Below are 23,437 nucleotides of genomic sequence, written 5' to 3'. Positions count from 1 at the left end.
ATATATATATATATATATATATATATTTTGAGCTTGAGCTTGTAATCTTTGACTTGGATGTAATGGGTATTTTGTATATTGGTAGAGGCTGGCATCTGAGATTTCTAGAGAGAGAGAGAGAGAGAGGGGTAGTTGATGATGATGGGGTAGCTAGCTAAGCTTATACATTTTTGTACCAGTAGTTAATTATTGTGCTGACTAGTAGATAATAGTTTGATGATCAATTTTCACCTTCTTATTTTTTCTTCTTTTTATATTCGTTCTTCATTTTCTTTGATTTGTGATTTTTTTTTTTTAATTTGTTTTTGTGATGTTTTGCTGATGTCAAGTCAGTTCAGAAAATAAGATTTGCAAGGACAAAAGATAGCAAAATTCCAAATTAAATTTGTATCATCGTCCCATTGCTAGGTTCACATGAAAATTTTGACCCCCAAGCAAAACAAATGACAAAATTTGTGACTACTTTTGCTTTCTCACCAGTTAGTAGATGGGGGGAGCCCTACCACCATAGAAGTTTTGGAAATCAGAAAAGAACTAACACATAAAAAATTAGATGGATGAGTGCAAATTGTTCAAAAAGGAAGTTACGGAAATCACTTTTCTTTCCACAATCGGTCATGGTAAAAGAAGAAAAATAATAACCACGCATCGTTTTTTTCTTCACACACGCGCTTGTGTAATCTTATTCATTATTTTCGTTTAGTTTATTCCATTGAATGACCAGAAATAAAAAAGTGTATAAGACAATAAAAATAGTATAGTTATATCGAACTTCTTTTTTTCTTCACACACGCGCTTGTGTAATCTTATTCATTGTTTTCGTTTACTTTATTCCATTGAATGACCAGAAATAAAAAAAACGTATAAGACAATAAAAATAGTATAGTCATATCGAACTTCTTCTGATGAACCTTTATCACTTAACCAAACAAAACAAAATATACACAAAAGCAGTGGAGATTTGGTTGCACAAAGCAGCAACTCCTCTCATTCAACTATAAACAAATCAACAGTTCACAAGACCGCCAAATGGAACGGTCACCAGAGATTTCAAAGTCCAAAACCAGCCATTGTTTTCAGTAATCAGACCTCATTGATGAGACCACAAGGAGGAAGAAAGCTCCATCGATACATACATTGCAAAAGAAGGCAACAACACTATACTTTCATTCTCTTACATGAGCTTTACACAATTATCCTAAAACAACCCTATATCCGGCTAGTTTATCGTGCACTACAAGAGACCTACAAAATTTTAAGCACGACGGAGCCTTGAATAGCACGAAAGAATATTTATGTTCTAATCTTCGCTCCGCATATTACAGCTAAGATTCTCTATCACTCATGGGATGATCCGAGACAGTGCCCTCAGAAGAAATTTCCTCTACATCGGGTTGTTCTGTCCTGGAGGGATCTGACTCTGTCTTGCTAGAATCCGCACTTTGAGTATCACACGTTCTAACAGGCGAGCCCTGCTTAGCCTCCGTTCTTACCACTGCAGTCGCAGTTTGAGAGCCCAAGAGTTCCACTTGGTCAACAGAGTTCGGCAATGAGGGTTTTGTGTCACGGACGCTTGAGCTTGTCATGCCGGAAGCTGCTGACAGGTGTGAACCTGGAGCAACACAGGATGCTACCAATTGAAGCACTTCAGGGGAAGGCGACAATCCCATGGTTGTTTTCTTGTGCTGATTCAGATGTGGCGCTGCAGATGATGGGTTTACCACATTTAAACGCAGAGGCTCACTGAGGTCGGATTCAATCCGTGAAAAGCCTGAAGTTGCAGCCATTGCTTGTGAAAGAAATGGAAATGATGGGGCCATAGGAGTGGAGCTTGAAGCATTGTCACCAAAGTGCCTGCTCTGAAAGTCCTGGCTGCTTCCAGCATCTAGTTGAACCCGCCTGAATAGATGTGATTTCAGCTTTCTTTTCTTCTTTAGACTCCGTCTTGGATCCTTTGGTAGCGAAGGAGGTGGGCCGGGAATCACAAATGGAGGAATAGTTCGCTTATCCTCCCCATATAACAACCGGACGGATTGAGCTATTGCCGACACTGTGGGTGGCAGGTCAGGTACTGGGGGTTTAGCAGGAGCACTTACAGCTTCCCGTAGCCAATGGGGTAGCGTGTCCTTTGAAGAACTACTTCCAGCAACATCATCTCCCTTTAAGATTCCTCTCTTGAGATTAGGCAGCAATCCCGAACTGGAGGGTTCACCTCTTGCCAAATTATTATTCATATCACGTAGGGCATCCAGTGATCTATCAAGCAGACAAGGCAACTTCCCGTACCTATGGCCACCCTGTTCATCTTCATTCTTCTGCACATCATAGCTGCTTGAGGAATTCAAGCCTCCAAACGAACCCAAGCAACTGGTACCAAAAGAAGTGACAACAAATGGCTGCTCAGCAGGAACACTGGAAGAAGTCCCTGCTCTGTCAGAAGCTACAGCAGCGGAATCTCCGGAAAAATTAGTCCTGAATTTATCATGAAACCAAGATGGAATAGGGGGATATTGCTCATTTTGCAAACCGAGTCTATCTGATGATTCAAAATGTGGAAAGCCAGATGAAAGATCAGTAAAACCCAGCTTTATATCTGTCAAATGGGATTGAAACTTTGGTGGTGTAACAAGTCTACTACCACGCAGTGCCCGTGCCATCATTCCATCAGATATGCTTGGAAACTGTGAGGATTTGGCAGCCCTTTTGGTTGACTTAGACACTGCAAAAGCTGACCCGTCTAAAATCTTGAGTTGTTCCTCCTCCCACCTAGCTGACAAATCTTCTGAAGTTTTAAACTTTGAGAACTTCAACCTTGGGTCTCTCAGCATTGCATCCCAATTGCCCCTTCCATGCCTACGAACACCAATCCATAGATAATCAAGTTCATCTTCCGTCCAGATATCTGCTTTAAATTTCTTTTTAAATAAGTTGCTCGATCCAGGACCGGTCCTCATCATTATGTTTTCAAGCACCTTCCGGTGGTTATCAGGTAAAGACGGAAAATTAGTTGGCATGTGCCCCAAACCCAATGAGGGAGGCACATCTCTGTCTTGCTGATTATATCTGGGTGCATCTGGTGGCAACTGTAAATTTGGAAACAATGACATTGTTGGAAGTTCTTGCAAGGATCCACCAGCAGATTCAAGTCTGCTACCTAATGATAGGTTAGGTAAGAAGTCCAGATGTGGACTCAGCATGCTCTTTGCTCCAAGTGGGAATCTTGGTAGCAATTTCGCATCGAATGGTAAGTTAGGCAATGCCATCTTTTCTTGGAAATCAGAAAAGGAAGCACTGGAACTTTCTGGACGATTATGACTATTTCCTTCAAAAGTCGGAGGATACTGCAAACAGACCAAGCATTGTGGTCATGCATCAACAAATTTTCTCACACACGCACAGAGACAGAGACAGAGAGAGAGAGAGAGAGAGAGAGAGAGAGAGAGAGAGTATGTACCGGCCTAAATGGGAAACCACCATTTGGGATGCTATTCAACTTATTCTTGAGATGTAATACTTCAGCTGGTGCATCTGATAGTTTCGTGTCATCACCATTTACTTCTGTCTCATTCAAAGTCCCAGACCGAGGAGCCAAACTAAATGGAAACTCTGGCCGACCTCCTTTTTGTCTGCCGTTTGACCTTGAGAATTTCTTATTTGATGATCCTATTTGACTAGCATTGGGAGCACAGAGTCCCAGAACAGGTAATAAATTATTTGAGGGCAGTAAGCTTGTTCCCGGAACCTGGTGACTGGGAAGGAACATGTCAGGTGACATGTAGTCAAGAGAATTACCAGAAAGATCAAGGTGACTGTTTTTATGCTTCAATAGCCGGCCCAATCGTGAGGGAGAATCAGTCTTGGCCCTTGGAGCATCTAACTTATCGTCCTCCAAGTCAATTACTGAAGGTCTCTCTCTGAAAAACTGAACTAATTCAGTTGCTTGATCCCCATCTTTGGAAGTGTTGGTGGGACCCTGAGGAAGTGACTCAGGCGGTCCCTCACTAGGTTGAGGTTCTTCAACTGCATTCCTCTGAGCAAGCCGCTCTTTTTGTCTAGCTCGGAGCTTAGCACTGTTGAGTAAAAATAAAAGTAATTAACGAGATCCGCAATCCACCAAATAGTTCATAGAGATTTTCAGATTTGATAATCCATATATTAAGGCTCCAGTTCTAAAATCATTTAAACTATCAAAGCCTGACCCACGTAGCAAAGGATGCTTGACTCAAATGAATAGTGCATCTTTCGAAAATGTGAAAGTTACACATGTATATCCCTTTTACAGAACACAACTAGGTACACTGCAAAGCTGCTGAACTAAAGCAATTATGGTAGAACTACTTGGAACTACTAGAAGGAGATCTGAACTTACAACTTGTCCTTTAAAGCTCGTCCAGCAGGTGTGTACTCCCTCTCTGGCTCTGGTTCGGGCTCATGCTCCTCGTCAGCACCCTGCTTACATGCAACCAATTAGACCATTGCAAATAAGAAACTTAACCCAAAGTAACTATGCAGTAAATAATTTTCCCAGATGGTCCAAGTGCATCTACTGTTGAAAAAACAAAACGAAAGTTTTTTCTTAGCGACATTTTCAGCAGCAATGTGAAAGTGCAGATACAAAAGAAAGGTAGAGTAGAAGAAGCAACATGCTTCAATCAAGCATATATCTAACTCTGAGTACCTCACTCAATGTTTCAGTTGGGTGTGCAGCATATGCTTCCCTGTAAGAAACAGCTTTCCGCAGGCGCTTCCCACGACCAAGAGCTGCTTCTTCCTCACTTTGATATTTCTCCCATCTATAAATCCAACAAAATGCAAGTAAGTCCTTAATAAATCAAGAAAATGGGAGATGGAAAGCACTTGGTACACAGGAAACCTCATCAGAAACATTAAAGTTTGGATGCAGAATATCAATTAGCAGATTACGCTGTGATAACACATGGAACAGTGACCATGGGTTACAGAAGAATTTGTTACCTAAGACGCAAAAGTCTGTCCCATTCATTTTCTTCCGTAACCACGCTATCCTCTGTCCTTTCAGTATTTGGTACCCCAGTATCATCACTTGCACCTGGAGATGATTCAACTCCCTGCTCTTCAGCAGGCTCCTCATTCCATTCAGTGGCCTGGTTAAAATATAAGTTAGAAACTTTATGAGATAAACAACGCAGACGAGAATCAAATTTCCAAATCTGCTGACCATCAGTCTTTATGGTAATTTTCAAGAAAGAAAAAAACAGCATAAAGTAGGATAACAAGACCAATATGCATGCAACAAAAATGAAAACAATGAACTTCTAATCGAAAAAAAGCTTAATAAATGCATTAGATAAATTCAACATGTAGTTTACCTTTACTGAGCCAAGCATATCATTTTCCATTTCTCCTTCAGCAATATCACTTGAACCAGACTGCAGGTCTGAACGGTCAAGTAACTTTGAAATTGCACTTTCATCCCATACAATCTTGTTGCTGCTATCGGTACATTTATCTGTATACACATCCCCTAAGCCACCAGTCCGCTTCCTATGCTTATGCTCAACATCTGCCACTGCCTCATCTTTGTTACTGTTATTTTCATCGGTATCTTTTCCATCAGTGCTTGGAGAATCATTAAAAAGCTCCTCAGTTCCCCATTTTATAATATCCTCCACTTCTTTTTGGGATCCCGACTTGTTCACAAAAAGCTGATCAAGCATAAGTTTCTTCTTTGCAAGCTGCAAGATGCGCTCTTCAACACTAGCACGAACAACAAGCCTATACACCAAAAGTCGTTTTGACTGTCCAATTCGATGTGCTCGATTCATAGCTTGAATATCAGCGTGCGGGTTGAAATCAGAATCATAGATAATGACAGTGTCTGCTGTTGCCAAATTGATACCAAGGCCGCAAGAGCGTGTTGATAACAAAAAGACAAATCGGCTTTGATCTTGGTTAAAACGCGCAATTGCAGATTGACGCTCAGTCACTGAAACAGAGCCGTCTACTCTCTCATATGTTTTAGGTCCAAATTCTATGGCCAAATAATCCTCAAGGATATCTAGCAGCTTGGTCATCTGTGAAAAGATGAGGACTCTGTGACCCTCTTTGTGCAAAATCTTAAGCATAGAATGCAACAGAGTCAACTTGGCTGAAGCTTTAATTCGCATTTCATGAAGGAACTCAGCAGACCCAGAGTCGGGTTCAGTGCCTGGTATGAGATACGGATGATTGCAGACTTTCCTTAACTGCATTACGATGTTCAGCATCGACTGCTGTGCCACCCCTTTCCCAATATTCCGCAATATCTGATAATTCTTTGTCAGCATTGCACGGTAATATTCAGCTTGGATAGAGGACAGCTCAACGGGAACCATCCGTTCAGTCTTGGGGGGGATATTTTGCATAGCGTCCTTTTTAAGCCTCCGAAGCATATGTGGAGCAACAAGTTTTTTCAATTCATCCACTTTTTCTGCAGTTGTAAGATCATTAAACCTTTCCTCAAATGCGGATAGGGAAGGGAATGATGCCGGCTGCAAGAAGTTAAGCAAGTTATACATTTCACCGATGTTGTTCTGAAGAGGGGTACCAGTCAACAGTACGCGATGTTGGAAAGACAAGGAGTTAAGCAAGCTGAAAAGCTTACTTCCTGAATTTTTCAAACGATGACCCTCATCAACTATGAGAACTTCCCAAGGAACCCCGCGGAGATGTGAGGAATCAGCAAGAACCATTTCATATGTAGTTAAAAGAACATTAAATTTATACGCAGATGTTTTCTTAATCAATGAATTTGGATCACTAGCATGCCATTCATGCTGGCGTATTATGGTTCGTGCTTTAGCACACCCATGATATTCCACAACATTCAATTCAGGTGCCCATAATGCAAACTCAGCAAGCCAATTACGCATTGTGGAAAGTGGAACCAAGACTAAACAAGGGAGAGTGGCTTTGAACTCGACGTATAATGATGAAATAAAAGCACAAGCGGACACAGTTTTACCAAGCCCCATCTCATCGGCTAGTATTACATTCTTGGATTTATGCCAGCATTTCCGCAACCAATTCAGAGCTTCAAGCTGATGAGGAAACAATATACCCTTCAGTTCCTTAGGCTGCTCTGTCAGAGTAACTATTTCACTTTGCTGACAACTAACCTTCCCCTTTGATGAATCATCCTTAGAAGCATTGTTTTCCAGTGTTTGGCGTTCAAACTGATAAAACTCATCAATCAGATTCTGGGAATTTTTAATGACAGGCTCATCCAGTCTTTCCCAAGTACATTCATCGTAAGGGAGACCATTCCACTTTATGAAAGCTTCACCTGAACCATTTTCAACACCTCGGAGACCAATCACCCGCTGTGGTTGCTTCCACCGTTCCTCACATATATTTATAACAGCAGTTCCATACTTAGCCTTGTAATTTTCTAATTTTCTCTTGGCCAAGGATTTTAGCTCAGATTCAGAAATCCAACTATTATGAATATGGGAACTACCCACCCACTTAACTAAAAATTCATACAATACCGTCCCATCACTACCACCTGCAGGCTCAGCTAGTGAAGGCTCCTCAATTTTGGTTTGAGGGCTGCTACTGATTCCAGTTTCTGTATCTACATCTTTTTTATCTTGGGTGTCAGGATATGCATGCATTTCAATTTCAGGAACCTCATCATTATCATGACTTTTCAAACTAACTTCGATATTCTCCATAGTCGCTGTTTTTTCAGGGTTTTTTCCTGAATAATCTGCAGTTACAGCAGATTCATCTTGATCTTTACAAATTATGTTAGCAGGACTCGAATCCTTAGCACCCGTCCTCGACAAATCCATGGAATTAGCTTTTTTACCTTCTTTGTTCACAGATCTTCTGTACACATGTAATTTGTCCACTCTAACATCATCCTTTGTGCTTTCATCCCCATCAGCACCACTGACAACATTTTCACAAACCTCAGTGAGATTTTCAACCTTCATGCTTTCATCCCCATCAGCACCATTGACAACATTGTCCGCAGCTCCGACATCCATGTCATTATCAAAAGCAGAATTTCCATCTGATAGTCTGTTTTGAGTCTCAGAAACTTGCAAATCAGCAGGACACAGGTCAGGGGCAGCTGTCACACATAAATGACGAGAAGATTGAGCATTATCACCCTGAACTCGACATCCCAAAACCCGATCAACCTGTGACATGGGCATACAGGAAACAAATTAATCTGTATGGCGACGTCAAGTAACCAAAACAAGAGAGCATATTTTCCATATATCCAATGATAAAAACATTCTGACATTCTAGAAAACTCATTTACCTGCAGAGGTTGAACATTAAAACTATCTCTACAAATTGTTGTTTCAACTACATGACTTCCAGCTTTATCTGCATTATGTGATGAGTCTTTTGCTCCCTCAGGAAGCTCCTAAAACAAATTAATGATATTACTACGTATAACTAAACATAACAAAACAAAGGACTTATCCCAATAGCAACAGTTTATCGACATCAAGAACATGAAATTACTTGATAGAAATAACAGTATAAAAAACCAGCATGATTCAGAAAACTATTAAGAAGTAATCAAACGCCTACTGACAATTCCTACATATAAACATGTGTCCAATATAAAAATCAGAAAATTTAATGATACCTCGTCTTTGCTTTGGACATCTGACTTCTTGGTTCCAATTTCTTCTCTTGACAAAATAGCAGAAACCCCATGGTTGATAGATTTATGCTTACGAGGTGCTTTATCAATCCTCAGTTTTGTAGTATTTGCTTTAGATCCAGATTGTTTGGAAATACCAACAGACTTTCCCTCATCAGTCCTGGGCTTCTTTTTACTCTTAGGATTATTTCCTTTGTGTTTTCTTTTTTTAGCCTTGTCAGTGGTAGCACTGATCGCAAGAACAACGGTCTTATGTGGAGATCCATCAGTACAAGATGGATCCGGCTTCACATCAGGAGAGGCAGATGCCTCAGGAGCTCCATCATTCATCTCTGACAATGTAACTTTAGAATGAGATGCAACTTCTTTAGCAGGAGAGCTCGACTTTCTGTCTGTGGAATCCTCTTCTGGGACAATGCTGGATCGTTTTTCATCATCAACATTCACACATGATGAAATACCGTCTGCAGAACCACCAACTGTTGAATGAGTCGGCTTGGTGCTACATATATCTATCTGGGAGTTCTTCTCTAAGGATTTGACTCGATGGGTTAAAACAGCTTTTCCTTTGCTTGAAGATCTTTTCTTTGCAACAATAGAGTTTCCAAAAATCTGTGATACTTCCTCCCTGTCAGATGACTTCATTCCAGTTTTGGACTTAGTAGTGACAAGTTTTGTTCTTGCTCGTTTTGAGATGGTCTCTGTCAAAAAGTTTCTGGGTTCAAGCAGATTACTTTTCTGATCTCTTTTCTGACAGCAAGTTGGACATTGCCACTTCCCATTCGGAATGCGCTTCACGTGATGAATTCAACAATTAAAGATTTTACAATAAAGGGAAAAACAATAATTGCACATTAGTACAGCTAAAAAGAAAATTGATCACGCAAAACAAGCTATCGTAGTACAATCTCAATATATATCTACCTTAAGAGGTGGATTAAGACACTGGAGATGATAGGTTCGGGGACAGCTATCACAACATAACAAGTTACCGCCAAGGTCACAGACCACGCACTCATAGAAATACTGGATGAGAGAGAATTAGATTAGACAAAAATTTGCATGAAGTCAGAGAGAACTTAAGAGAAACTAATACTACAAAATAGGCATAAAACATAAGTAGCTACTCATTGCCCGAATGCAAACATCGGACTGCTAATGTGCACAATATTATGTTCCATGCAGACGCAATAACTGCAGTATAAATGCTGTTACTGTATCTGGGACAACATGTTGTGCCAACAAACTCAAAAGGAATACAAAACCCAAAAAATATGAGCCCATTCTTTATGTTTATCTAACCCTTCGGCAGACCAGGAACTCACAGTTCAGCAACTAAACTGAACTTCTCAGTTGCATATTCTAAAATAACCGTTTCAGTCAGAAATTAACTTTGACTCTTCAGTCGATCAAGCCTCCTATGATGATCGTCCACATACCATGTACCCAGGAATCAATTTAACTGTATATACCAATCTCTAGATTTCAATTGAACAAACTCGATATTGAAATTGTTGAGCTATTATTCCATTTCAAAGCTTTGTGTGTGTAAAGAAGTGTAGCGTTTCAAATCACAAAGAAGTTGAGTAGGCTGCAGAATAACTTTTGTATGAAGAGTAATATAAAATGAACAAAATGGAAAACAAATTCCACCCAATGATAAAGTTATTCCAATGAAGATTTGCTTTCAGGTTAAAGAAATCGATTCAGTAATTAATCAATTATGCAAAAACTAACCCCGTCATTTCCCTTCTTCTTGGATTGAAACCGCTCAGAAATTAATTCATTTTTCAGCTTGCGCTTATCTGAAGAAGAAGTCTTCCCTGGAGATTCTGAGGCCACTGAAGTGTCTTCTTTGCCATTAGACTGATCAGGTCCATGAGGAAGCTTTCTACGTTTTCGTTTCAAGACCCAATTTCTGTTTATCATTTTACTAGGTGACGAACTGTCTTCCTTCATCTTTAGACCTGGGTCTTACAAACATAGTCAACAGTGACAGCAAGCACGTCAGGAATAATGGATTAGTCAGCACATCAGAGCTTCTACATGCATACTTAGGCACTGCAGCTTCTAGAAAAAAACTGGCACACAACTCTAATTTAATAAAGTGTTTGAAGCAAAAAAGCATAAGACTAGCGCAAACGCAAACAAAAAATGTTAACATAAGGAGAAAAGGTATGGTATATAAAAACTACAGAAGCTCTATCAAGGATAATGGATACAGGAGACTTACCAGAGTAATTGTTAGATTCAGCAGGGATAAGAAAATTTAAATTCTTAAAAATGAATTTTTTATCGGCTACCACGGGCCACAGTGACAGCTCCCAAACAACTCAACCTTAGCACCTACTACAAAAGCATAATTCACTTCAGTATGATATTGGATTAACATTTATAAGGTACATTGCCGAACGTCAACTTTGTAGCAGCATGGGATAACAAGATAATCTAAACACGTCGAAGAAACTAGCATATATACTGCAACATTACTGCAAAAACAACACACTATACAACCGACAATCGAGCAATTCAACCATCTTTTCCAAGCTACCACTTTCAAATGCCAAACGCAAACTACGATAAAATTAACAATCAAATCAACAAAAACTTAAACATGCAAACACATTCAGCTGCAGCTAAACACAAACCCCATTTCAACACCTATTAATAACTTATTACACAATCTAGATTCTACAAAAACCAAGATTCCACTAAACAAGAACACCCCACCATTTTCCACCACAATCAAACCTCAAAAAACACAATCTTTCATCAATCAAACAAAACCCACATCAAAACCAGCACCAAAACACACACGGGCAAGTTCCTACTCACACGAATTCAAAAAACCCAGATACAACCAACCAAGAAATGAGTACAAAAACAGAGAAATAAAGACTGCCAAGATGAATTAAGAAGCTTACCAATCAAGTAATGGATCAAAAACCCAAGAAACAGAGCAGCAGTATGAGGCAGCTGGATTGGAAGGAAGAGCTGGGGAGGTGGGGGGAGGTTTAGGGCATGGAAGGCAAGGCTGTGGGAGATACGAGAAGGAGAGAGAAAGCGAAAGGGAGACAAAGGAAAATAAATAGGGTGAGAGGAAAGAGAGAGTTTTTGGTTTTTCCAATCTTATTTATTTTCCTTCTCAAACTTTTTTTTTTCTAGAGAGAGAAAGCATACAAATACGGATTCGCCGGTGTCATGGGGACGGGGTTACACTCTGACATGGCAGGAGAGAGATAGAGAGATAGAGAGAGTTGGAGATAGAAAGAGAGAGAAAGTAATGCTAATGCGGGTACTTTCTCTCTCCTCTTCCCATCTTGTTCTTGTTTTTTGGTATTGGTTTGGTGATGTTGTTGCCATTTGATTTAGTTGAAAGCTCAACACCATTCAAAACTCGGCACGTGGCGGATCCAGAGACTCTTCAGAACTTTCTCTCACTGCCCATATTCTTCCCTTTTTCTCTCCCCTTCCCTTATCATCCCTCTCTGCTTTTCTCCTTCCCCTCCATTACACCTCCACAACTCAACCCTCTTCTGTGTTATGTAATAGCTTTTAGAGAGAGACAGAGACAGAGACAGAGACAGAGGAGAGAGATAGGGATGTCATTCACTCTCTCTCTATTCCATTTTCATGATCAATTCGCTAGCTGGTTTCTTTTGAACGGAGTGGCTGGTTTCTTGTTTCCAAAACTTTCTTTTTCTTCCTTCGTCTGCAGCTTTCTCTTTCGTACTTTTTCTTTTCTGCTCAGCTTTTGTTTACTGTATTTTCGGTGAAATCTTTAGCGTAAGTTTGGTAACTCGGATTTGGTAGTGCTTATTTGAGGAGCTAAAAACAAGACTAATTAGGGATATTGAACCAAAAGAGAAACAAGGTTTAGGGATGAACATCTGTGTACAATGGAATTGGACTTGCAAATTATATTAGGCAGGTGCTTCTTTACTTGATTTGGGTACAAATCCAATTATAGATTTTATTTTTATTCGACACAATTAAGTGTTTGTGAGAGACTTGCTTTGTTGTTTAAACTACTTTGGAGATTCGGTGTTGAAGTGGGTTTACGTTATGTGGTGAGTCGTATTTATGATGTGTGTCGTTTATATCTGTTTTGGAGCACGGGAATACACTGAAAAAGCACGAATAATTCAAAACTTACAGTTGACGCGACTTGTCGTTATTGTCAATTGTTGGGAGTTTGTCTTCTTTTTCCTTTTAAACTACTTTGGAGATTCGGTGTTGAAGTGCATCTAAATTATGTTGTAAGTCGTATTTTATGATGTGTGTCACTTATATATTTTGTAGCGCGGGAGCATACTAAAAGAGCGCGAATAATTCAAAACCTAAAGTTAACGAGACTTGTCGTTATTGTTAATTACTTGGAGTTTGTCTTCTTTTTCCTTTTAATAACGACAAGAGTGACCGTTATAGCGTAACAAAAATCACATCTTAGTAACAAAAACTACTTACTAAATTAGTATCCCTATCTAGTTACAATTGATATGTACCCAATTCGTGTCATTTATATTAAACATTTGTGTCTTTCTCTTAAACCTAAAACATAGGTAGAATTCAAAGACAATTTGATTTATTAAAATCAACTTCACCAAACCATTGTGATTTAATGTATTAAAATTTAACTTCACCAAACCATTGTGATTTAATTTTTATAGAAAATCATTAAACTATTTTTCCTTGTTTTTCCAATTGAACATTTAAGTTGTTGTAACCTTTGAAGGACATAACAAGGATCATCATCATTATTATTATTATTATTATTATTATTATTATTTTGGAAACTAACAAGGACAAGTTTAGGGATGAAGATTTGTCCAATGGAATTGGACTTTCAAATATGCTATGCCGGTGGTTGTTTACTGATCTGGATACAAATCCAATTATAGATACTATCCTTTTTAGTTTTCAAATCACATCTCACGATTAGGTGTTTGCAAAACACTTGTTTCTTAGTTTAGTAGTCTAATTACTTTTAAGATTCGGTGTAGAATGACATTTATGTTATGCATTAGATCGTATTCATGATGCGCACTGTTTGTGTTTGTTTCGAAGTGTAGGAATACACTGAAAGGGCGCGAAAAATCTTAAACTTAATGTGAACAAGACTTGTCGTAAATGTGAAGTTAAATATTGTTTTTTTCTTTTTACAACGACAAGAGCAGTTGTGACAGCGTAACATAAACATATAATATTACATAAACTACTCAGTAAGTTTGTACTCCACTATTTTTCTTAAACTACAACAGATCATATCTAATTCTTGTCATTATCTTAAACAGTTCTGTCTTTCTTTTAAACCTCAAACATAAATAGAATTTCAAAGACAATTAATTCATAGAAATTCATCTTCACCAAACCATTGTCATTTTTATATAAAATAATAAAAGCATTAAAGTATTTCTTCCTTATTTTTCCAATCAAATTTACAACCTTTAAAAAGACAAGTTTAGGGATGAAAATTGTGTCCAACGGAATTGGACATTCAAATATGCTATGCATGTATTTTTTTTTTTTGGAACACCATGCATGTATTTGTTTACTGATATGCATACAAATCCAAATATAGATATTTTCCTTTTTTGTTTTCAAAATTAAGTGTTTGTGAAATGCTTGTTATGTCGTCTAACTACTCTTGAAATTGAGTGCGTAAGGGTATATAAATTTTGTGCTAGATTGCATTTATAATAAGTGCAACTTATTTATATTATGAAGCATGAGAATACAATAAAAGAGCGCGAATAATCCAAAACTTAATGTGAAACAAAACTTGTCGTTATTGTCACTTGTCAAGATTTTGATTTCTTTCTCCGTTGTTTAACGAGAAGAATGACCGTTATAGCATAATAACAACGGATTAGAACAAATAAACTATCTACTAAAATACAATAGTTCACACCCAATTTTTAAAAATCATAAACACACACTTAAGTGTTGAGAAAATGTCATATTACACACTTAATTGTTTGTCAGACACTTATTACGTTGTTTAACTATTTTTCATATTCAATGTAGAAATGCGTTTGCGTATACGCTTAATCATATTTATAAGGTGCCATGGATCACATTTATGATGTGCGGCATTCATATCTGTTTTAGAGTGCGGAAGTACACTGAAAAGAGCTCGAATAATCCAAAACGTAAAGTTAACGAGACTTGTCGTTACTGTCATTTGTCAAGAATTCGTCTTTCTTTCTATTTCAACAACGACAAAAGTAACCGTTAAAGCGTAACAACAAAGCGACTGTTAAAGGCTTAAAGTGTAGCAACACATCGCCCTAACACAAACTACCTACTAAAAACGTCTAAACCTCTTGTGCTTGTCAAGGTGCTCATTGTTGAAGCTTTGGCCTTAAAAATTGAACTTTCATACTAAATGGACGACCCAATAAAGAAAATTCTGTTGAAGAGTATTTCAGGATGCTAATTTTGTTGATGACATCTTAGCTAATTTTATAAACAAACTAAGACTGTTTTTCGCCCAAAAAAAAGTTTATTTATTTTTCATTATTTTTAAAATAAAATAAATAAACCAAATGGGTCAAAGGTTTGGGTTTTTGTTTGGCGCTACAAGCCCAACCCGCCAAAAGTGCCAAGTCGTATTTCCCACCACACAATTTCAAGTCCACAGAAAACGACACCACCCAAAAACTGGTGGTTACCAATTAACGGTCGAAAATCCAAAAATACACTTCCACTCTCTCGCTATCCATCTCACTCTCTGCTTTCTCACTCCCTCTCACAACCTCCATGATCGCCTGCAAAGCTTCAAACCCTAACCATGGAGCTCTCTCCCCACTCCACCCTCCCAAAAGACCCATCAAACACGCCCCAATTTACAGAATATGCCACACTCCCCACACCACCACAACCACCACCAACACGAACAACAATTTGTGCGTGGTATTTTCGTCCCTAGCAGACGGACCCAGATGGAATCAGTACCACCAATTCAAGAACGGCGGCACCAGGAATGGCAGCAGCACAGTATACAAGAAACCCAGAAACGCGGAAGAGGCGGGGGAGGAAGGAGGAGGAGGAGAGAGGAAGGTGCAGTGCGAAGTGGAGTTGATTTCGTGGAGGGAGCGCCGAATCAAGGCCGATATTTTGGTCAATGCCGATATCGATTCGGTCTGGAATGCTCTTACTGATTACGAGCGTCTCGCTGACTTCATCCCCAATCTTGTTTCCAGGTACTAACGCCTTCAGTTTTTCGAATATAAAATTTGTTTTAAAGATTTGATTTTTATTAAGTTTATGAGTGACCTTTTGCTTAATGTTTGATATCAGTTGGAGAATTCCATGTCCGCATCCGGGGCGTATTTGGTTGGAGCAGAGAGGCTTGCAGAGGGCGCTGTATTGGCATATCGAAGCTCGGGTTGTTTTGGACCTTCAAGAATTTTCTAACTTAGTGAGTTTGTCTAAATTGAACCCAATTTTTGGATTCTTAATGCTGTTGTTTGTTTCGAGATGCAGTTTAGTCCAACTGGCTCCCTTGCACCCGAGTTTGAACCCCTCCTGGTAGAATAGTTTAGAATATCGCCTTGTCCAAGATAAAATGATTACCATTTGGTTCAATTTATGGTCATGTGGGTTTGATGGTGTTGTTTAATAAGCAAAGTGAGTTGCTTTAAAGTTCTTATGTTTGCATCTTTCGTTTCGTTGCACTTTGTAATTTGAAACTTTTGTTCATTTTTCAGAGTCATAATAATCGTGAGCTCCACTTTTCCATGGTCGATGGAGACTTCAAAAAGTTCGAAGGCAAATGGGCCGTTAGATGTGGGACAAGGTAAGGATAGAGTACTTGGTTTGTAATCTTAACTGGTTGTACAATGTGCTTGCGTTTTGCCTGCTTCGCTGTATCAGCTATTGAAGTTGCGTTTTATTTTCTAATTTTCTCATTGATGATTGCAGGTCATCATCAACAATTTTATCATATGAACTTAATGTAATACCAAGATTCAACTTTCCTGCCATTTTCTTGGAGAGAATTATCAGATCAGATCTTCCGGTGAATCTTCGGGCCTTGGCTTGCAGATCAGAAAAGAATTTTGTAGGGGATCAGAAGATAACAATGACAGAAAGTTCCTTGCCTACCGCATCCATGGCTGCTACTAGTTCACTCCCTAAAAACATCGACGGTTCTTTGCGTGAAAAGGATTATCCACTTAATGAGTTCAAAGAGAATATTCCTGGCTCTAATCCTGGTCCATTGATCCCATCTTCAACCGAGTTGAACAGTAACTGGGGTGTTTTTGGGAAAGTGTGCAGACTTGATAAGCCTTTCTTGGTGGATGAGGTTCATCTTCGGAGATTCGATGGTCTATTGGTAACCAATTAACCCTACACTCTCACCTAAGCCTTTCTGTCCTTGAGAGAGACTATTCCGTTTAGCAACTGATGATAAAATGATTTTGGCTGAAGGAAAATGGAGGCGTTCATCGCTGTGTTGTTGCTAGCGTAACAGTAAAAGCTCCTGTTCGTGAAGTATGGAATGTTTTGACTGCTTATGAAAGTCTTCCTGAGTAAGTATGCTTGTTCACTTTTCATTTGAGTACATGGTTCTTTTAGCAGTTCGTGCTCAGGCAAGTTTCTAAGAAAGGCACGCTATTTTATTTACTTAAAATTCTTTCATCTACCTGATTCTTTTTCCTTGTGAAATTACAAATTCCAGGATAGTCCCAAACTTGGCAATCAGTAGGATATTATCAAGAGAAAACAACAAAGTCCGCATTCTGCAGGTACTAGCAGTCTTTTCATAAAGATCATAAGTTTTCTAAATAGTCGGTATTTAATTTTGGGATCAGATTATGTTAAGCACTTTCTGATCCTTAAAAATTTGGTGCTAAAAACGTCTTTTAAGTACTGTAAGTGATGCGAAGGCAGAGATTATCTGATAAGTGATACAAAAGTCAACTTACCCTTCCGGTAATATGCAGGAAGGATGCAAGGGATTACTTTATATGGTACTTCACGCACGGGTTGTCCTAGACCTGTGTGAGCAGCTTGAAGAGGAGATAAGTTTTGAACAGGTTGAAGGGGACTTTGACTCATTTCGAGGTAAATGGGTTCTAGAGCAGCTAGGAAGTCATCACACGCTGTTAAAGTACTCTGTGGAATCAAAAATGCGCAAAGACACTTTTCTTTCCGAAGCTATTATGGAAGAGGTTGGAATAGTACTTCTCAACGTTATCATGCCTATACTGCCATCGACTGTATGCTAAATGTTTATCTTCTGGTTGCCTACTTCTTTCAAATATTAGTCTTTTGAGAACATTGTCGGCGTAGATACCTCATAGCTTGCCATGAGGCTAGAAAGAAAACTAATTTCACGAGCGTTTCATATGAAGAAGTAGTTGGTGTTATTGGTGGAATGATTAACTGTCTCTTGTGAAATCAAGTCTGCATTCCATTTCTAATCTGTAATTACATGTTGAGCTTTGAAAAGGACAGTCTATTGACATATATCTGTGGCATTGTAGGTTATATATGAAGATCTCCCTTCAAATTTATGTACCATACGGGATTACGTAGAAAAAGGGGAGGCGGCACACTCGTCAAAAGCATCTGATGAAAACATATATACGGAGGAAGAAACCGCTTCATGTAGCACTGGCCATGATGATGAAAAAAGTAATGCAACAGTTGACCAGATTTCCGATACTGATGCTCAAAATTCATCTAGGAAAAGGCCGAGAGTACCAGGCTTGCAAAGGGATATTGAAGTTTTGAAAAGTGAGCTTCTGAAATTTATCTCAGAGCATGGGCAGGAAGGATTTATGCCCATGAGAAAGCAACTTCGTGTACATGGAAGGGTAGATATTGAGAAAGCAATTAGACGCATGGGCGGATTTAGAAGGATCGCATCATTGATGAATCTCTCTCTTGCTTACAAAAACCGAAAACCAAAGGGCTACTGGGACAGCCTTGACAATATGCAGGAAGAGGTAAGATTTTTATCTTGCAACTTCTAGCAAACCTCAAGTGATAGGCACGGTAATCAATCATATTGTGCTAAATTTCTTGTTATCGATGGAAAACCTGTGCTATAAACTCGATATTAATAAATTTCCGCCTTGCATACAGATTAACCGGTTTCAGAGGAGTTGGGGAATGGACCCTTCATTCATGCCAAGTAGAAAGTCATTTGAACGCGCAGGTAAGCAACGGGACAGAACACAGAAGCATGAAATATTCATATTTGGTTAGATGTTTTACCATGGCATAGCCCTTGTGTTTCTGCTATGACATTTGACAGGGCGCTACGACATTGCTCGTGCATTGGAGAAGTGGGGCGGGCTTCATGAGGTTTCCCGTCTTCTGTCGCTGAAGGTGAGGCACCCTAATCGACAGCCGAACCTGGGGAAGGATGTAAAACTAGATTATGTGGTGTCAACCGATGTGGAGGAGGAAGAGAAAGTGGTAGCATCTAATCCCTATGTATCTCAAGATACACAAAAGTGGATCTCTGAACTAAAACATTTGGATATTAATTGGGTCGAATAGCAAATGCAAATTCATTTGGTTCTGTCTCTCCCTTCACTCGACATTCATACGATGAATGAATGCGTACATGTTCTTATGTATGCTTGAAGGTCGACGTACAGTGTTTGCGACAGCAATTGAGGGCCGTAAAAATTATTTTTGCTCTCCGGGATTGTAATAGGGCAGCACATCCATTGACTTTTTTGTTTCGAGGGGGGTGACCTTCATAGATGGGGCTGTTTTGAGACGGAGTGGTTGTTTAATACTTTGTCCTCTGATATAAACGTTTTCATTCAAATTTAATTAAAATTTTCATCGTTGAATAAAAAGAAAGAAAAACAATTCATGACAATAAACTTCTGGTCGTTTCAGTCTTTCGATAATTACTTACGTGGCATGTGTGGGGCCCACTTTGTTGCACGAGTAGGCTCAAACGGTATGAACTAAAGTGGCTTGATTTGTAGGAAAAGAAAAAGAAAAAAAAAAGTGGTTTGAATTGTTAAAGAAGGGAAAAGGTTGGGTACCTTTTAAAAAGTGACCCAAAATTAAAGGGGTGGATTTCGCAACTAGCTCTTACATAATTAAACATTCATCCAAAATAAAGTAAGAAAATGCCAAATCTACTGTTTCTTCGTACACTTCTTTTTGAATCAACCCATCATCTCACATGTCTCACTGCTTCTATTTTGGATGTATTTCTTACGAATGGTCAATTAAAATATTCTAATATATTGATATATGATATTGAAAAGCTTGTTTGGAAATACTTTTTAGATGACTTAAAACATTTTTAAATAAAATGTTTTGAGATTCCAAATTATTCACTTGCGTTGTTCAACTAAATATTAATTTCAAAAATATTTTTACCAAAAACGTTTTTAGTCAAACTATTGTATTAAACATAATGATAAATATTCTCACTACAGTTAAACTCAACGCTAGTACTATTGTCTAGCAGTACTTATAATTGAGATGTTCGCGGTTCAACTCACGTGTTTCGATACCAAACGATGATTGATCCAATAAAATATTATAATTCGTGATATTTTCTTTTGGTATGAAAAAATAATTTAATTAATCCGATAGAAGGTTACAAGCCAAGACAAAGGAAGGCAAAATAACTAAAATACATTGGGGGAACAGATACATAAAAGCCCAGCCCAATTAAATAAACTAAAATGGAAACCCAAATCTCTAATTTCTGACCACAAGAAGTAGCGTCTGCCACCATCACTGCCACAAAAGTCTTGTCAGCAGTCGAATAAAAAATACTAGAGGAAACGACTGAGTGGTGAAAACAGACAAGACATCACAGCACAAAAGTACCAAACCCACATCCAGAAGCACACCACATCCAGATTTCTTCACCAATGACGTAGAATCAAAAGATAGTCATCAAACCCAAATCATATTCACAAATCCCTGCAAATATATACAAACACAATAACACATGGGTAGAAGGTGAGGCTAAGGGGTATGTACAATACCCTTACTTTAGCCAAAGTTGCAGTACACTTGCCCTTGATGGTATAAGCTCAAACTGTACACTTGCCCTTGATGGTATAAGCTCAAACTTTAGGGTACAAAGTCAATCTCAACTCCTATATATATGCATATATGTGGGGTATGAATATATATATATATATATATATAGACAGTTTTCACATATAGTATACATATCGTTGATTGGTTGAGTTCCTATGTGTATGCATATATGTGGGGTATGAATATATATATATATATATAGACAGTTTTCACATATAGTATACATATCGTTGATTGGTTGAGTGAATTGAAAGGACAACTAATTAAACTGGTGACCAAAGATACAGTTGAAATCCTTTGAGGTAAGTCCTATTTTCATGTAATTGTTGAAATTTCTAGCCAAGAAGGTATTGTTTCTTGTGTAGTGTTATGCTGTTTAAATAAGGTCGTGAACTACGATTGACTTGATCCTATTTGAGAATACGTAGGCAGTCTAACAAGAAAATTAGATACAACCATAAAATGATCAAATTTTATTTATGGTGGTTAATAGAATATTGATTAACTATGATTTTATTTTGAGCCTAACCGTGATTAGCTTCCAAATTTTTTTCTTTTTTTTGGGTGTTACAAGTGGTATCAGAACAAACAATTCTACTCTACAATATGCTATATTCTTGAGTTCTTCGTTGGTTTGCTGCTCAGAAAGCAGAAAATAGTTGTTCCACTTAAAAACCTTTTCCCAAAAATCTTAAGTTTTGGTGTAAATTTTTATTCATGAATCATTTTGAGCGACAAAGTTTTGGCAATCGTTTTCAGCTACAATGTTATGGAGCTGAGCTTTACAATTCAAGGTAAATTTTTAAAAGCTATTTTTATAGATTGTGAGATTATTTGTGACTTTTGTATTTGAAGAATTTATCTATTCTATTTCTAATATGAATTGCTACATTGGTTATTATAGGTAGTTCCAAGTTACTGGAAACTCTAGTTAGAATGTATGATTACAAGGATTTTATTTATAGTTATTAGCATTTGCCTACACACTTTTTGTGTATAAACACATTTTTTTAGAAAATGAGAAGGAGATAAGGAGAAAGAGAGGATGTGGGGGGAGTGGGAGGTTTTTTCTTTTGGTTTTTTTTTTTAATTTTTTAATTTTTAATATTGGAGGTATTTTAACATCACCTGTAGATGAGGCTTCAATAAAATTTGGACTTGTGAAATCACATTATTGCCCATCATTTTTTTGTGTGATAGAAGACTAATTTATCTTTTCACCCTCTTTTGGTTGACAAAGAGGATTTCATTAATTAGTAGAAATTATGTGTGCTATAATTTCGGCTTATCGGGACATTTTCCCTCTTTTATGACATTGGCGTTTGACAAGAATTGTATACGGGGCTACTCACATATTTCATGTGCAATGTGTTTAACAAGGAAGATCATTGATATATTCACAGCCTTGGGTTAAAATCAAACTGTGGAGTGAATTGGGAAATTGCATATATGAGTAGCTAGTGTTGTGTGTTAATTTAGTCTCTGTTCTCTCTAAATTTTAGCTAAACTACTTGCTCTGTCTCCATTCTTATTGGTGTGAAATATGACTTGCAATGATATTGAACCGTTGCCTGAGTCTTATGAATGAAGGTGCATTCACATGAATTATTTCGAAGACTTGAGAGTGAAAGGGATTATGTGGTTCCCCTGGGTTTCAATCCCCTAAATCTTCAGAGGGTGTTATACGGACAGGCTACTATTGCGAGATAGTCTATATGGTATAGCTAGTGAAACGGACACTCCTAGATTGAGTGGCACTAGGAGTGAGAGGCACCGTGCGCTACCTTGGGGTTTCAATCCCCTAAACCTCTGGAGGCCTACACAAACGAACATGTACCCGTAGTCCTTAGGGAGGGTACTTGGATATGTGGTGTAGGAAGTAAATGGACACTCTCGTCACCTTACTTCGCATTGTTGTGAAATTGTAGTGAGGGTAATTGGCCGTGAGACCAGTCATCAAGTTGGATTATTGTATACAAGAGTTTAGAGAGAAGAATCGTGCTAACATCTTTGTATAGCCAATGATGATTATTGGTATTGCCATTGATTGTGATTGGAAGTTATAATATGTGGGAAGCCTGTGATGATTATTTATTGGTTAATTTTCGGATAAGAATGAAATCATACAGTAAGATTTTGATTTCGTTCAATATAAATGGAATGGTGGGATTGGTTTTACATCTCTTCTATTATTTACTAATCAGAAATCTCTAGGACGAGATTTATGTTAAAGAGGGTCGAATGTAATATCTCTGAATTTTTAGACGTATGATTTAGTTATGCAAATTTTTTATGATTAAATGGAAGAATTTGAAAGACATATTAATAGACGGTTATGAAATTCAATGAAGAAAAATAACATAGAAGTTGAAATTGACTTTGTATCTTAAAATTTGAGATCGCCTATTCTTTTTCCTTTGGGTGAACTCGTTGGAAAGAAAGAAAAAAAAAATCTGTGTCTTCAGATTCCCTTTCCTTAACCTATAAGTAAAATTTACTCATTAGATTGACAGATTAGCATTGAAACAAATATCTTTGTGTTGAATATTTGATATTTAATCCACCGAATTGGGTCATATCAAATGTGACCGAGTTCACACCTGGGTACGCCCGCGGGAATATCCATTCCGGCTCCAACTGGCATGTGTCCTACACGCTCCATAAAAACGCGTGGCTCTCCTTCTTTCATTTGTTTGTAAATGTTTTTTGGTTTTTTGTCTGCCGTGCATATTAAATAATCGTTTAACT

General features: G+C 38.1%; 2 protein-coding genes across 6 annotated transcripts; one reads left to right on the top strand and one right to left on the bottom strand.

Moving 5' to 3' along the window:
• Nucleotides 1–1,048: 1,048 nt before the first annotated feature.
• LOC137725231 (protein CHROMATIN REMODELING 4-like) lies at nt 1,049–11,922 on the bottom strand. Of its 5 annotated transcripts, none has more exons than XM_068463853.1 (12): nt 11,572–11,922; nt 10,881–10,996; nt 10,385–10,728; nt 9,572–9,673; nt 8,630–9,439; nt 8,294–8,401; nt 5,349–8,168; nt 4,975–5,123; nt 4,679–4,793; nt 4,370–4,449; nt 3,455–4,070; nt 1,049–3,341 (listed from the first exon to the last, which is right to left on the bottom strand). In XM_068463853.1, exons 3-12 carry the CDS (start codon nt 10,604–10,606, stop codon nt 1,326–1,328), a joined length of 7,038 nt encoding a protein of 2,345 aa, XP_068319954.1. In that variant the 5' UTR covers nt 10,607–10,728; nt 10,881–10,996; nt 11,572–11,922; the 3' UTR covers nt 1,049–1,325. The 5 variants fall into 5 exon arrangements, with proteins under 5 accessions (XP_068319954.1, XP_068319957.1, XP_068319953.1 ...); XM_068463856.1 differs by having other exon boundaries at nt 10,385–10,614; XM_068463852.1 differs by having other exon boundaries at nt 10,881–10,993.
• A 3,446-nt stretch (nt 11,923–15,368) lies between these two features.
• On the top strand, nt 15,369–19,485 carry LOC137725244 (uncharacterized). The gene is made up of 10 exons (XM_068463869.1): nt 15,369–15,852; nt 15,950–16,070; nt 16,360–16,448; nt 16,574–16,988; nt 17,084–17,184; nt 17,334–17,400; nt 17,599–17,826; nt 18,142–18,606; nt 18,746–18,818; nt 18,918–19,485. The coding sequence occupies exons 1-10, from the start codon at nt 15,410–15,412 to the stop codon at nt 19,163–19,165; spliced, it is 2,250 nt and encodes a 749-aa protein (XP_068319970.1). The 5' UTR covers nt 15,369–15,409; the 3' UTR covers nt 19,166–19,485.
• The last annotated feature ends 3,952 nt before the right edge of the window (nt 19,486–23,437 follow it).

This window comes from Pyrus communis, chromosome 2, assembly GCF_963583255.1.
Source record: "Pyrus communis chromosome 2, drPyrComm1.1, whole genome shotgun sequence".
NCBI lineage: Eukaryota > Viridiplantae > Streptophyta > Magnoliopsida > Rosales > Rosaceae > Pyrus > Pyrus communis.
This window is presented reverse-complemented; position numbering and strand designations above follow the sequence as displayed.